This window comes from Diabrotica virgifera, chromosome 7 (assembly GCF_917563875.1).
Source record: "Diabrotica virgifera virgifera chromosome 7, PGI_DIABVI_V3a".
Lineage (NCBI taxonomy): Eukaryota > Metazoa > Arthropoda > Insecta > Coleoptera > Chrysomelidae > Diabrotica > Diabrotica virgifera.
This window is the reverse complement of record NC_065449.1, coordinates 33,129,398-33,146,716: the sequence shown is the minus strand read 5'-3', so window position 1 is coordinate 33,146,716 and position 17,319 is coordinate 33,129,398. Positions and strand designations below refer to the sequence as shown.

Below are 17,319 nucleotides of genomic sequence, written 5' to 3'. Positions count from 1 at the left end.
TGAACTGGAGTAGCACAATGACCTGTCCTCATTCTAATAATGGTGGTTATATGTCTTCTGTCTTGGTATGCAAAATTGTGGTACCAGGGGAGTTTATCTATCTGACCTACAATTTTAGAGTAAAATGAATTATTTCGATTTTTCCCCTGCCATTCTTGCTTCCACCGATTCCAGATGGAATGCTTGATGTCTGGTAGAAAGTTGGAATAGTGAAGAGTGATACCAGCAGCTACATTTAAGGTTCTACCTATATTAGCTAGTTTATCAGCCACCATGTTCCCTTTAATATTCGAGTGTCCTGGAATCCATGCCAGACTAATATTAACGTTATTTTCTATCGCTTCAATGATGCCTCTCTTGGTCATGAACGATGAATGTTCTGTTTCCATAGAATAGGTTGTACTGCCTATTTTCTGTAAGGCACTTTTAGAGTCCGAGCAGATGATTGCTTGTTTAATCCCATTTTTCAAAATAATTTGGAGGGCATGATTAATTGCGACAATCTCAGCCGTACATATTTGGGTATACTTAGGTAGTTTACTGGTATAAGAATAGTTGATCTCTCGGCTAAAGACACCAAAGCCTGCTGATCCTTCATCATCAACCGAGCCGTCCGTGAAGAATTTGGTGTGACTAGGTTTATTTAGAATTATTTTTTGGAGTTGAACTGAGGCAAGTTCATCTGAACGATTAGATTGGATATTTATGATTGGAATTGTTGATAATTGATGGTCTAGTTCAAAGTTATGGCATGGGTATAAGTCACTTAAATATAAGTTGGGATAAATACTTTTAAATTTGTTTTTTAAAAGCACTAGAAATGGAATACTTCTGTTTTTCCAATGATTTTGGTTCCTTTGAATTGCCAAGTCTAACAGGTCGAGAGCGGAAATAATTGGGTTGCCAATTAACATTAAATTTTTTAATATAAATTTAGAGCTAAGCCATTCCCATCTAGATTTAAGCGAGATCTGACCACTTTCACTTAAGAGAGCATGAATTGGGGTAGATTTCATGCATCCAGTTATAATTCGGATACTTTTGTATTTTAGTTTCTCCAATCTTTTAATTAAGGAAGTTGGACAATCGAAAATTACCTGGCAGCCAAAGTCCAGATGGCTCTGAATCAGACCATTGTGTACAATTTGTAAGGTTTTTGGATCACTTCCCCAATAAGTCCCACAAAGAGCTCTCATCACATTCAGGCCACGATTTACTTTTAGTTCTATTGAGTTTACATATGAATTCCACTTTAAGTTTTTTTGAATATTTACCCCCAGGTATTTGACTGAATCCACCCAACCAATATTCTGGTTACAAAATATTACGTTAGGGGGAGAGATTTTCGTGTTTCCTTTTGTAAATAATATTGCAGAAGATTTGTTCTCAGACAGATTTAAATTGTGGTCTAGCAACCATGATTCCATCTGAATCAATAATTTATTTACATTAATTACCAATTCATTAATATCACTCCCTCTAATCAGAAGAACCAAATCGTCTGCATACTGAATTAGTTTGCATGAAGAGGGGATTAAATTATACAGGGAAAGACAATATAGGTTGAAGAGGATAGGGCTTAATGGGGAACCTTGGGGTAGTCCCAGACTTGATTTTCTTGGGCCATGGGTTTGTCCCAGTTTGTCTTTGACAAATAGCTCTCTATCATTTAGAAGGCAGAAAATCAAATTAGCCAGTTGGGTTGGAATGTTATACTTTAATAATTTGGAATACAAGAGTGATATATTGACATTATCATAAGCAGAAGAGATATCTAGAAATATGCCAACAGTGTATTGATTTTGAGCGAAGCCTATTTGAATTGTTGAGGTGAGGTATGTAAGGCATTCCGTACAACCTCTACCCCTTCTAAATCCTAGTTGTAGTGGATTAAAAATCTTATTATGTTCCACAATCCACTCTATTCTATTCTTTATAAGAGTTTCGAGCATTTTGCCTACACATGAAGAAAGAGCTATTGGTCTAAAGTTTAACGGATTATTACAATCTTTATCTTTTTTGATTATAGGTAAAATTACTGATTGTTTCCACTGAACAGGAACTATACCCGTTCTAAGACTTTCATTGAAAAGTTGAATTAATAACAAAGATCCAACAACGGGAAGATTTTTTAACATTGAGTAGGAAATCTGATCCAAACCAGGAGCCGAGTCAGATTTAATTGAGAGGGAGTTCTGATACTCGTCGAGAGCAAATGGCGGTTCTAGGGCTTGAGGAGATCTAACCAATACTTTATTGACAGCGGAAAGGGGGGTTAAGCAACATAGAATTTCGTGGGATATAGGAGTAGAGGGCAATTGTGTATATATTGAAGGTTTCGAAGCCGATACCTTATTAATTTTCTCCCACACAACTTTTAGAGGAGTGTTTCTATTTAATTTACTGCAAAATAGTCTGAAACTATTTTTACGTTTTGATTTTAGGAATTTTCTTGATTTGGCTATATTCTTTTTAGCCTCGATATAGTTTTCCATTGAGGGGATATTTTTAAATTTTTTTAAGGCAGACACTCTCGCAGAGACGACTTCAGCACATGAGTCATCCCACCATGGAATGTGGTATTTGGAATTATTAGGAGGGTGAAGCCAAGGTATTGTTTCATCAGCTACCGATGATATGGAGTTAGTAAAAAATTCGTAATCTTCCCTGGGAGAAGCTAAGAAAATGCTGTTTAAATTGTTATGATAAGTAGACCAATCAGCTTTCTTTAGATTTCTTCTTTTACATGAATGCGGGGGAGATTGAGGACATACACCTATCTGACATATTATGGGGAAGTGGTCACTAGTTCCAGTATCTGAAATAGTGGACCACTTGCCCACACTGGCTGCCACATCGACTGATGCCATTGTTAGATCTACTACCGACTTACTGCCTCCTGGGGCCACCAGTCTAGTTGGGGACCCATCATTGAGAAATACTAGCTCAAGTTCCTCCAAAGAATCAAAAATAATCCTACCATTGTGACTGTCTCTAGAACTACCCCATGCCTTATGATTACAATTTAGATCACCCATGATTAAAAATGGCTTATTAAGTAATTTAACAAGGGAAAACCAGTTGGATTTGGAGATAGAGTTGTCTTGTGGACAGTATATATTAAGAATATTCAAATTAAAGTTAGGGAGAAATGTGAGTTGGAATTGGACATCATGATTGAAGCCTGGATTGGCAATTTGAATTTCCCTATAATCAATATTATTTTTGATAAGAGTAATTAATCCGCCATAGCCATCCTCTCGATCTTTTCTGATTATTTGATACCCTCTACATCTTATAACATGTTGGTTTGAGAGCCAAGATTCGCTAATAAGGATTATATCTGGGTTAAGGTTTTTTATAAGGATTTTTAGATTGTCAGAATTAGTGTTATACGAACGTATATTCCACTGAATAATAGTTATCGGAGTGTTAGGATTCATTATAAAGAGTATGTTTGCTAGACCAAGGAGTCAAAAGATCTCGAATCCTCAGGCTCGAGATCCTCTATTCCCCTCCGACCCTGGTTTACATTTGTATTGAAAGGTGATACACTTTTGTTTATGCTAGTCTTTAGATCTGCCATATTGTAAGGAATGGAGTATGATTTTGAGTTTATTAAGTCCCCAATGAAGGTCATGACGAGCTCCCTGTGAGATTGGTTCAGCATAGACATGGCCTGATTGAAATCCAAATGAAGTTGGGATAAAGATTGTGAGTTAGTGATTTGAGAATCAGAGTGAGCAGGATTGAATTTTGAAGTCGAAGGCTCATTTATTCTTCTACCTGATGGATTAATAAGTAGTCTTTGGTGGGAGATTTTATCATAACCTGTATTTTCTTGTATTGAAGGTCTTCTTCTTTTTGGTGGAGATTGAGTGACTTGACTAAAAGGTTTTGAATATTGAGCTGAGGCTGCAGACCTCCTCTCCTGTGGTAAGATGCCATTAGAATTATTCTGATCGCTATGTAAGGGGGGGAAATCGTTTATGTTTAAAGATGAAATATTATGGATCCTAGGAACCTGCTGACTTGCCTCATAGAAAGATAGATTAGAAAAGGACATTAGATCCTTAATATCTTTTTGTCTGACTCTCTCTCTACAATTACGACTATTTGATTCATGGTCAGAAGATTTGCAGAAAATGCAATATTTTGTACACGTATTAGATGAAGAATCCTCATGAGAAGTTCCGCATCTTGCACATTTCTTTTTTCCTCTACATTGGTTCGTAGAATGGCCATAAAGTAAGCAATTTCCACATTGAAGAACAGGGCTGATGAATGGTGTGACCCTCATTGGTAGTTGATATATGGAAATTTCTTTAGGAATAGTTTTTCCTGAAAAAGTTATGCTAATAGTTCCCGTGGAGACAAATTCAACCTTTGAATCCACTTGTACTCTCCGGTTCATTCGCTTTACACTTAATATCTTACATAAAGCCAAGTTGGTTTCTGATGCCTCCTTTATTTCTTCCTCTGTGAATCTTTTGTTAACTCCCCTTACTATACCCCTACAAGAAATCTGATGAAATGGAATGAACACGTCATACCCTAGGGCTTCCCAATCTTTCCTCACAACGAAATCGTTGGCTGCTTTTCTAGTGGCAAATAATACCCCTATCCTGTTTTTACCTTTTCTACTGATTTTCGTGATGTCTTTAATTTTTAAAACAGAAATAGATTTAGCTATACTTAACACGTGGTAATCTCCAATATTTTTATCCTGACCCTGTACAAATACTTCATAAGGACCTATGTCGGTCTCCGAAAATAGTATTTGTTTTTTTCCTTTAAGACTTTTCTGAATAATTGGAGGTTGAGATTGACATTCATGTTGGTTGATTTTATTAGGAGGGTCAGGTGGTGGAGGAGGATCGGGAGGAACTTCTTCCTCCATCTTATGCGGCAGATTGACGAATTTAAAATCTATGCCAGTCGATGCAAATTAGAAATTAACAGGGAAATATAGATAGTTTTGGCCCTTACCCTTTGGATGAGTCGTCCGTTCACCTCGAACGATAATCACAGATTTGTCTATTTTAAGTTTTCTTCCAAAAAATCAAATGTCAAACACAACAAAATTCACAACAGATATTCACTGCGAAAAGAAGCCGAGGCTGTTCATCCCAGCGGACCTCGACTTCTTATCAACGATAAATAAAAAATTAACAAGAATTAACAACTGTTTTCACACTAAATTAGGTTTGATGAGGTTTTTTCAGCAAAAATTAAAAACTGTCAACTGTGACGTTTTCTAAATTACTAATCATCGAAATTTTTTCAATAATAAATAACGTCCATTAAAAGTTAATAATTCTAATTTGTTGAATAAACCAATTTGCTCCGTGTAACCTCAAAAGTTGTCAACAAAAATCAACCGAACATATTTAAGGTATTTCCTGCTAAGTAATAAATGAAATTTTCTGGAATGCGGGACAATTTGAAAAAGATCAATACAGAGATCCCTCGCCCGTGTGGCTGTGCTGTTCCGATCAGCGAGAAGGGAAACCCCATTATCCCACTGGATTATTTCGTTTTAAATATTATACTTTCTGTGAAATAAATTAAAGATTGATTTTCCAGCAAATATAATTTCGTTTTATTTTGCAGGTGGCTAATGTGTTTGTATTTGGCCGAATAGGAATTTATACACTTTGGAGAAAATTAATTTCTATCATGATTTTTATTTGGACGAATTTGTCGATATCTTCTTCTTCTTCTAATAATAGGACTATGGCCTGCTTCTTCTGTTACAGTCTCTTCTGAGATCCGGAGCTTCAGCTCTCGTGCCATCGTTTTTTGGGTCTTCCTATGGGTCGCTTGGTGTTGGGTTGTTTAGTGTCTTCGCCAATTTTGCCATACGTTCAGGGTCCATCCGATCTACTTGGTCTCTCCACATGCATCGTCGTGCTCTTGTCCATTTCACTATGTCTTGAACGCCTAGCTCTCTCAATGTGTCTTCGTTTCGTATTCTATCTCTGAGTGTGATACCTCTTATGGATCTTAGGGTTTTCATTTCTGTTGTTCTCATTATTTCTTTGTACTCTGGGTTAATTAGCAAAATACAAGGAAAAGTTATTTACCAGCAATTTTATTGCTGGACTCGAATCTTGTGATTGTATACATTAATAATATAGGTATCCAAAGTCCGCAGGCAGTGTGCTACTTTTTTATACACAAAATGGCGCCCAAAAATCGTGTTTTTTTTTTCAAATTTTGCTCTATAACTCCAAAGATTTTAACTTTACACTAAAAACACCCAAATAAAAATTCACCGTAATTAAATTCTGCATAGAGACGTGTTTTTCCGATTTACTTCGACGAAAATTTTCCCCGGAAAATGCGGGTTTTTTCAACAAAATCTTTAATTTTCAACTAAAATTTTAAATAAGTAATTGTTTATCAATAATTACATAACTTGGTAGTATAAAAGCTATTTTTGTATAAATTATAATTTCAGAAGCCGATGGAAATTGAATGACCAGTTTAGCAACAATTGAATTGTTAATTAAAAATTTACGGTCGCTATGATAACCACAATAATTATGATACATAACTATGATTTTTGTATAAAAAGACACTGTACCTATCTAATGTACTTTACAGAATTGCAATTAGAATATTTAAGCGGCCTCAGGAATATTTAAAATTATAAACAATTTTTTGGCGTATAAACAAATAGAATATCTCAGAAAATATTAAATTAAATTAAATCATGAAAACGGTTTTGGAAAAAGCGGCAGGACGCTTCTTTTAAAAGAAAAAACGTTTAATTGTGATGAGTGGTTCCAGAGATACAACCGGTTAAATTTGACCGGCATTTGCGGCAAAGATATAAACAATAGGATCATAATTTTCAAACCATCACCTTTTTATTTTTATTCCCTTTTCGCACAAGAATGTTCATATCGTTAGAATAATCATAACATACAGTCGGAAAAATGAAAGATTACCCATGAACAAACATATAAAACACGCTGTATTTTCCTGTCACCGTGTCATACAAAAAATTGGCCAGCGCAAGTACATTTATTACATGTACTTACGCTGGGCAATTTTCTTTGTGACACGGTGACAGCAAAATACAGCGTATTTTATATGTTCGTTCATGGGTATCCTTTCATTTTTCCGACTGTATATATTAAATTCCAATCAAAAATCAGGTTGGAGGAAATGTAATCTAAACGTTCAAAATCGGTACCTATACGTTAAAAAATGCATTTTCTCGGCTTCCCATGGAGCAATTTTCTTCATTCTTTTTTTGTTCCCAAGTAACTCAAGTAAAGCCATCTAACTAACGCATTATTAAATGTCAAACTTGCTTTTGTTTTGTTTTAATAGATTAATTTTTTTATAAGAAAACAAAACTACATATTTTTCCAGTTGTAGACTTTTTTAGATAAACTTACAAGTGTACCTTTTAATGTTAAAAACACGAATATTCTCAAAGCTAAATAATTATTTAAACAATCTTTATTTAAACAAACTACAAATTTTGTTATAATAAACAAATTAATTTATTATAACAAAACAAAAGCAGCTTTGACATTTAATAATGCGTTAGTTAGATGGCTCTACTCGAGTTACTTGGGAACAAAAAAAGAATGAAGAAAATTGCTCCATGGAAAGCCGAGAAAATGCATTTTTTAACGAATACCGATTTTGAACTTTGAGATTACATTTTCTCCAACCGAATTGTTGATTGGAATTTTGCTATTTTTGGCAATTTTCACTCGTAATATCGATAATTTTTATTATAATGATATATGTTATGATTATTTTAAAGATATGAAAATTAGTGTAAAGAATGAGGATAAAAATAAAAAGGTGATGGTTTAAAAATTATGATCCTAGTTTTCATATCTTTGCCGTAAATGCCGGTCAAATTTGACCGGTTGTATCTCAGGAAACACAAATCACAATTAATCGTTTTTTCTTTTAAAAGAAGCGTCCTACCACTTTTTTTGCAACACCGTTTTCATGATTTAATTTAATTTAATTTTTCCCGAGATATTCTCTTTGTTTATAAGGCAAAAAATTGTTTATAATTTTAAAATATTCCTGAAGCCGCTTAAATAGTGCTTCAATTTTGTAGCATATATTAGATAGGTACAGTATCTTTTCATACAAAAATCATAGTTATTCTCATGTATCATAATTATTGTGGTTATTATAGCGACCGTAAATTTTTAATGAACAATTCAATTTTAAACAAATTGGGTCAAAAAATTTTTAAAAGCTTTTTTTTTGTTTTTTTTTCTAAAATTATTTTTTTTGCACCGAACACAGTCTTTTTAGGTTTTTTGGATCATTCCAACAAAAAAGATTTTAGTAACTTTTCTCTAAAATTGATAGTTTTTGACATATAAGCGATTAAAAATTTAAAAATTGCGAAATCGGCCATTTTTAACCCTCAATAACTATGTGAAATACTGAAAGTTTCAATGTTGCCAAGGTAGGTAGATATTCTTTAAATATCGATTGATAAAATCCCGAAGAGTTTTTGCAATACAATATCGAAAATCCCTTTGTTTTTTAATTGCTAATCAAGCGGGCGCGACATTATTTTCAACCGTTGCATGTGAATGTTATATGCGTAAATATATGTGCTGACAAATATTCTGATTTAATTTTTTTTCACCACTTGGAAAGGTCCCCTTTTAACAAATTTGCATGTTGCCAGGATCAAAAAGCAGTCATTATTTTAAACGTTTTTTTTTCCTAAAATTATTTTTTTGCATCCGACAATTTTTTTTAGATTTTTGGGATAATTTCGAATAGAAATAATCTTAAGTGACTTTTCTCTAAATGTGATAGTTTCCGAGATATAAGCGATTGAATATTTAAAAATTGCAAAATCGGCCATCCTTAACCCTTAAAAACTATGTGAAAAACCGAAAAATTCAATGTTACCAAGGTACGTAGATATTCTATGAACATCGATTGATGAAATCCCGAGAAGTTTTTGCAATACAAAATCGAAAACCGATTTGTTTTTATTTGCTATTCAAGCGGATGCGACACTATTTTCAACTATGTAATGAAATCGAAAAACATTTTATGTTTACAAAAAATTGTTTTTGACCAATTTTTGATTCTGGCAACATGCAAATTTCTTAATAGGGAACCTTTTCAAGCAAGATGGTGAAAAATAATTTAATCAGAATACTTTTCCGCACATACATTTATGCATATTACATACAAGCAACGGTGGAAAATAGTGTAGCGGGCGCTTAATTGGCAATTAAAAAACAAAGGGGTGTTCGATACCGTGTTGCAAAAAAACTCTTTGGGATTTCATCAATCGATGAATAAAGAATATCTATCTACCTTGGCAACATTGAAATTTTTGAGTTTTTCACACAGTTTTTGAGGGTTAAAAATAGCTGATTTCGCAATTTTTAATTATTAATCGCTTATATGTCAAAAACTATTAACTTTATCGAAATGTCAGTAAAGACTTTTTCTGTTTGGAATGATCCAAAAAAACTAAAAACAACTTTGTTCGATGCAAAAAAATAATTTTAGGGAAAAACCAAAAAAAAAGTTTAAAAAATTTGTGACCCTCTTTTGGACCTGTCAACATACAAATGTGTTAAAAGGAGTATTTTTTTACTAAGACTGTGCGAAAAATCCGAATCAGAATATTTTTCCTAGCGGATGCGCAGTGGCTTTCTGGACTAACAGTAGTTCAAAGTTACATCAGTTATTAACAGAGTCAGGCAAATATGCAATAGTGCATATGCATATGCATTTGCATATTTTTGTAGTTTCTTTTGAATTTTGCATATACTGGTATATTTAAAAATAAAGTGCATATAATAGGTTTTCAAAGCGAATTTATTTGTTTATTCATGGTTCAAATACCTTCGTACCTGATATTTCTGTGTGAATCAAGGCAGCCAGAATTGGTCATTGATATGGGAAAATTATTATGCTCAGCATGCAGTAAGTAAATACAAAGTAAAGCTAAATATTTTAAATTGCATAAAAATAATCAAAAAACCAAAACACATACATTTTTAATTTAAAATGCTTTAAATAAACCCCTTTCTAAAAATTATTTAATTTACTGTAGAAATTTTTTTTGCAGATTCCATGCGAAAAAAAATTCCAAATAGTCCAGCATTGCAAAACTGCTTTACACACTGATAAAAAAAATAAATTAGAATCGGGAGAGAAAAAACAAGATTCGATATCTAGGTGCTTAAAATCAACTAATCGGAAATCAAGTGAGCACGAGACATTTAACCATGATTTGTTCGAAACATTGTTAAGCTAAAATATATCTTTGTCCAAATTATTAAACGAAAATTTGCGAATATTTCTTGGAAAATTCTGCAAATGGAATAATCCAAGTGAAAGAAGCTTAAGAAGAAACGAGGTCGATTCTGTAGGTATATTCTGCGGTACTGAGCAACATAAAATTAGAGACAATAGGAGACAATTATTTTTATGTATGTGTGGATGAAACAATTGATTCTTCTGGACGTTACAACGCACATTTATTAATCGGATCTCTTAAAATGGGCAAGCTTGTAAATTGCGTTTAGATGCTTCCAATAAGTTGAATAAAACCAAGTAAGCACTAGGTAACAGTTTTAAGGTTTTTGCAAGACAATTTAGCATTTTTTTTTCTTCCTTTAGCTGTTCCCAACGAAAAATTTTTAATTTTCTTTCAGATGCTGCACCATAAAAATTGTATCCTCGTTTAGTACATACAACTTGCCTAGCACATGGTTGAAATAGGGTCGCAGAAAAAAATTGAAATAAATTTCCTCTTTAATAATTTTATTTCAAATATGAACAAAATATCTCTTAAAGTACCTATAAGGTATCAGTTGTATAAAGAACATTTGCCGAATCTTGCTCTTCCACCAAAACCTATTGTTACTGGATGAGAACTTAATGAACTGCCATGTTTTATGCAGAAATTTTTGCTGAATTGAAGCCAGTAGATTCTTCCGAACCACTTATACTTTTCAAAGAATTGGTGAAAAATAAAATATTACCACGACAACTTTCATACTTAAAATATTATGTACATCCATCCATATTTGACACAAATAGTACATGCATATACATGCATATTTCACATAAATAAATGCATATGCATCCATATTTGACACAAATAATATGCATATATATATATGCGCATATATCTTCCTTTTCAGCCTGCATATTTGCCCGACTTTGGTTATTAACATTTACAATGGTGAATGCGCCCCGTCAAAAAATTCATACACAGAAAAAAATACCCTCACCAGTGAAAATGCGACTATATCAGTATTGTAAATCTTTTAGAACATGCACCGAAAGACTCTTGATTCTGTAGAAATTAGTAATAAATTAGTAATAATTTTTCAAAAACAAAAATAAACCTATTTTTTTCTCTTTAAAAAAGTTGTAATAAGTTTTCCTCGAAAAGTGCTCCGTTTTTTGGTTATTTCAAGTTGAAATATTCGATTTGAAATTTGACGAAGAAGAACCTACTTTTCATTAGCTGCAACTCTGCTTCTACTGGGTCTACAGACTTCATGTATACACCATTTTTTTTTTTCACTTTTTTATATGAATAATTTTCGTTAAGAATATTTTTTCGATAAAATACTTACTTATTCGAGTTATTTGCGAAAAACCTTTCAAAAACATGTTTTTCTTTGTTAAAAATGAACATTAAATAACTCGAAAAGTATCAGATTGTTCTTGGATCGGGCTATTTTGTGAAAGATTAGAAAGTATGTAGAATCGTCTATAAAAAGGTGGTAACAGTAGTCAGAGAGGATCTGTGAGAAAATTGGAGAGAGACAATGAGAAATAGTGGAACAGGATCGAAAAAATGGAAGGTAATACATAATAAAAGCGGTAAAGACTCACGAATGGCTGTAAAACCATTGCTGATGATGCGATTCCACTAATGCATATCCTGAATAATACATTTAAATTTGGTATTTTTACCGAATCACCAAAAATATCAGAAGTTTTAGGTCTCTACAAAAAAGGTAATCAATCCTTGTACTCTATTAGAGAACTAAAAATGCATAGATACATTTTATTTCGTCTTCTTCAAAACTATTTGAAATTGTTTTTGCTTTTTGTTCTGAATTAAAATTGTTGACGGTCACAAACCTAGAAGGGAATTTTATCATGGATAAAGTAAGTGAAAAAGTGTAGATATTGCTCTTTATAACTTTCTGGAGAAATTTTTTAAAATTCATTAAAACGCAAGATGTTACAATGGCAGATCTTAACGCAAAGATTGGGGAAATAGAAGAATGTACAGGAAGACATGGTCTGGGAAATAGAAACTACAGCAATGGTAAGCTTATAGAATTTTTGCAAAAGAGTATTTTTATTATAGCGAATACATTGTTCAAAACTGAAAAACAGAAGAATAAACACGTAGAAGTTACAAGCATACCAAGAAGGGGGATTTAATAAAATGACTAAAATCATCTTATCTCTAAATTGCCAGTTTAATACTTCCCATAACTGCTAATTTTTTTTATTGGCATGAACATTAGTGATTCAGCCAGTTGCCATCTAAATATCAGTTGGATCAGTGAGTAGCCCTATTGTTCTTAAGACCCGGCGCAAATTGAACCTAAGCCAGACACAACCTGCTCCGGCGGGACGGGTGATCCGTGCATTTATTTTTCTAGCGTGCCGCATATTGAACACAACCTAACCCAACCGTTGGCTATAGACGTGGCGAATAGAGACGGGCAAAATCACTGCGGACGTGTAACGGTTACTTTTGATACCGGTTCTCAGTGGTACTGAATACAAATACTGATTACAAAATACTGATGTATCTGATCCTTGTAGTGAATTGAGTACGCAACGTAAAATCGGTATTTCCGTACTTGTAACTAGTAACGTTTTAAAAATATCTTACACATTCCTAGTACCTAGTCGTAGCGGTATGACTTTCGAAAATATCGAATTTGATCATAAGCGGGTGCATAAAAAGATATCTTACACCCTGAGTATTTTATTTCTGCACATAATACCTACATATTTAAAATAATCTCCACGACAAAATCACTGCGGACGTGTAACGGTTACTTTTGATACCGGTTCTCAGTGGTACTGAATACAAATACTGATTACAAAATACTGATGTATCTGATCCTTGTACTGAATTGTGTAGGCAACTTAAAATCGGTATTTCCGTACTTGTAACTAGTAACGTTTTAAAAATATCTTACACATCCCTCGTAGTCGTAGCGGTATGACTTTCGAAAATATCGAATTTGATCATAAGCGGGTGCATAAAAAGATATCTTACACCCTGAGTATTTTATTTCTGCACATAATACCTACATATTTAAAATAATCTCTCCTGTACTGCTCGGTCATAACTCATATTCCTCAATTTACTGCTCGGATCACAATTATTTACAATTACTGCAGGATCGGAATCATTTACAATATTACTGCAGGCATAGGCGTAACCAGGGGGGGTTTTGGGGGTTGTAACCCCCCATTGGGATGTACTTTGAGCTTTATACGCTTAACACCATAGCCCTCAGAGACCTTCCAGTAGTTGTAACCCCCCCCCCCCTTTCAGGTAGTTGTAACCCCCCCCCTTAGGATCATCCTGGTTACGCCTATGACTGCGGGTCATAATAATTAATAATCCCTCCGCTACTGATCGGTCATAAAAAATAACACTATCTAAATATTTCGTTTTTAATTTTTAAGCATAAAAATGTAAAATGTAATAAACAAAAATGTAATATGCCGACAAGTTGAATTTGAGGGTAATACGATATTTTTATCGATCACGGTTTTAAGTAACATGAATAATTTTTCACCTAATTTTTCTAATAATGTGTTTTTGTAATAACTTTGATTATTATTTTCGTATCGCCGCTTATTTAGTCTACCAAAAGTTATCAGAATTTAATGACAAAGACAACGCCGTTTTCACTCGGGGTGTTGGCTATGTCAACTTATTATTTTTATTTATCATAATAAATTGTACTTAGGTACCATCCGTATTCATTTCAGATAAGTCCATCTCGCAAACAAAAATAAATAAAAATAAACATCTGGTGGTGAGTCACGCGTCCCACGGCCCAAGAAAACTGTACGCCGATGACAAACGTTCCCAAGCGAGACCTTCGAACGAATGCAATGATAGTAGGATGCGCAAAACTGTATACGCAATTAGCCAGTGCAGGTTGTGTCTCGCTTAGGTTCAATTTGCGCCGGGCCTAAATCTGACTATATATTGTCTCTCCATCGCATTCGTGGACATCTTAAAGATCTTCTTCCTGTGGATGCTTCCTCCCAGATTAACTTGCTATACATCTACTTCACCGCAGAATTTGTTCTCATTCGTTATTGGTTCCTATTAAGGTCGTGATAAGGTCCAAATATTCTTCTGAGGATTTTTCTGTCAAAACATCTAAGTTTTCTTTCAATTGCTTTGGTCAGAGTCCACGTCTCACACCCATACATGAGCACCGGTCTAATCACTCTTTTATATATTATTATCTTTGATGCTCGTGTTAGGCTCTTTCGATATCTAAATATCGAAAGTAACTATCGGAAAAGAAAAAATCGATAATTATAACAAAGGAACAACAAAAGGAACATTTACTGGGAAACACACATTTCTCGTTCAGGGACCCATCAGGACATTTTAGTACAACACAAGACTAGGCCACGGACCGATAAGGTAAATTTACAAAAGGTTACACATAGGTGTCAAAAACTACCTAAAACTTGTCTAATGTTGGTACTATAATACAGTTTTACACCTTTCACGCCACAGTGTTCACAGGCAGGGCCGCGCCGTCCACGTGTGCAATGTGTGCGACGCACAAAGGTGCCAGCAATTAAGGGGCGCCACTAGAGCTTTCACAAAAATTTTAGGCGGGTCAAAATAACAATTACCCATTTTTTCACTTTCTACCAAATGTTGGGATATCATAAAACAACACTTTGCAAGTCTGGCTTTAAAGCATTTATCTAATACACGCTGGTCCAGCAGAATTGATGCTTTAACCCATTATACCAAATTTTGTCAGAAAGTTGTTATGATGTGATATAACACATTCGGATAAAGATCGTGATTCAAAATAGCAATCTAGATGTTTAGGAGATAAAATATCAACATCTACAGTCATATGCTCAGTCTACATAACCATTGTATAAACTTCTGATGAAAGTTAACTTCGTTAGCAAAATTTGTCAATCAAAAACAATAAATATGCAGCTGGCCGTAAATGCTTTACTAGAGATAAAACAATTGTTGCTCGAGTTTCGGACAGTGATAGCGAATTTAATGATGTTATTACTACAGCAAATGGAACTGCAGAGAAACTGGATGTGGAGCCCAGTTATCAACCAGCCACACAGTTACGGCTTCGGAAAAAAAGCTGGACAGTTCGATTACCATAAAGACGAACCGATTTTGGATCCAAAAATGTTATACAAAGTTAATTTCTCTTATTGTGTTCTCGAGCAAGCATTAATGTGAGTAAATAAAGATTTTCATAATGGAAAATCATGTTAGTTCTTTAAAATCTTTACATAGTTTGAACGACAGTACAGAAAAATCACAATAAAACTTTTGTGTAGAAATTTGAAAAAGAACTGAGATTTAATGATTATCTAGAAATAGAGGGAGACGATTTGTTTGAAGAAATATATGAACTATACAGTTCCAGCCTTTGTTAAAAGAATTAAATAACGATGACACGCACGGTTTTCACGTATTCGATGTGTTCACCTTTAACTCTGAGGTTTGCAGTCTGATTCCAGTAAATGTTTCAAATTATTTTCAGATCTTGGTTCTTAATTCCTGTTTCTTTTAGTACATTATATTGGCGGGCTGTACCCGATCAAATGCTATCTCGTAATCAACCGACATACGTATATGTCGCAACTGATGTCTCTGCATCTCTGAATTGATACTTGTATTGAGAACTGGAATAATACTTGAATTAACTTAAGTTTACCCAAATTTAACAACAGCTCTTTGCATTCTGCCCATATCTGTTGCCACTGCTGAACGATCTCTTTCTAAACTGAAACCTATAAAACATTATTTAAGATGAACCATCAGTCAAGAACGGTTGACAAATTTATCTAACATCTCTATAGAATCGTCAATATTAGATGATATTCAAAAGTCATGTTATAAAAAGATTCTCCGAACTGAAAGCGCTAGAAGCGGTTTTTTTCTGAAATAGATATTTATTTTCATGTTTACCTGTATCTTTATTTTTTATGTTGATACGCCAAAGATTTATTTTTTCTAAATTATTTTAACGATTTTTAGGCGCCATTGTTTTGCACAGAGGCGCTAACACGTGCTGGCGCGGCACTGTTCACAGGTTTCAGATTCATTTACTTTTACCTCATGTCAATGTGAGGAAAAACGTGCTAAATCTTATAATCAAACATTAATCTGAAAAAAAAATACAAAGTAATAACCTAGTGATCTAATAAATCTATAATTGAAATGTGTGAAAAATAAAAATGAAACAAATTGTACGCAACCTCTGGATTACAATAAAACTGTTATCAACAAACCAACAGGTCTCAATATATTTCGAGACTGTTTGTCGACAATGCAATGGTATAAAAATAAATCATCTCACCTTAACAGATGTCCGTCCCGTCGCCTCGATGTCTGCCACGGCGAATCCTCGTACCTATACGCCTTCCTCAAAATGGGGGCACACGAACAGCTGAGCTTGTTGCCCATCGAAGCTGCCGGGCACTGGCACTGCGGCGCCCCCCTTTGTCACCACATGTCGCCGAATTCACCGGTGGCCCCTCTCGTCGAACTCCACTGAGTGCCGCCTGCACCTGACACTCCGCGTACGCCCCTGTTCAGTGACTGCGATCGCTGATGGTGATGGTGGCCACTGCCGGGTTTGCCGTGTTTGTGCTGCTGAAACAGACGAAGAGAAAGCGAAATCAGTACAGTAGGTGGATATTATTGTAGTCCATTTACTCACGGTTTTTGCTGTACATTTTAAAGAACCGCTTGGACTGACATAAATTTGGCATACACATAAAACACCTCAAAGAAGAAAAGTGATATTGTGCCGATGCGTGCTTTTGCCCTGGGGGTGACTTTAACCCCTTCTCGGGGTGAAAAAAATTAATATATGTATGTTCAAAATAAGTACGAAATATTGGCTGCAACTTTTGTTTTATAGAGTTTTTTCACAAAGTTTTCACTTCTCGAGTTATATTATGCGAGCGAATGTGTTCATTTTTCAACAAAAGAAAACACGGTTTTAGACGGTTTTCCGCAAATAACTCAAAAAGGAAATATTTTATCGAAAA

General features: G+C 34.2%; 1 protein-coding gene across 1 annotated transcript in view; it reads right to left on the bottom strand.

The window, feature by feature from the left end:
• Positions 1–16,912, bottom strand: part of LOC114337852 (protein still life, isoform SIF type 1) — a 160,618-nt gene extending 143,706 nt beyond the window's left edge. The window contains exon 1 of the mRNA XM_050656121.1: positions 16,623–16,912. Coding sequence (XP_050512078.1) covers positions 16,623–16,729 — 107 coding nt within the window. The 5' untranslated portion in view covers positions 16,730–16,912. The remainder of the gene's footprint in view (positions 1–16,622) is intronic.
• Positions 16,913–17,319: the final 407 nt, after the last annotated feature.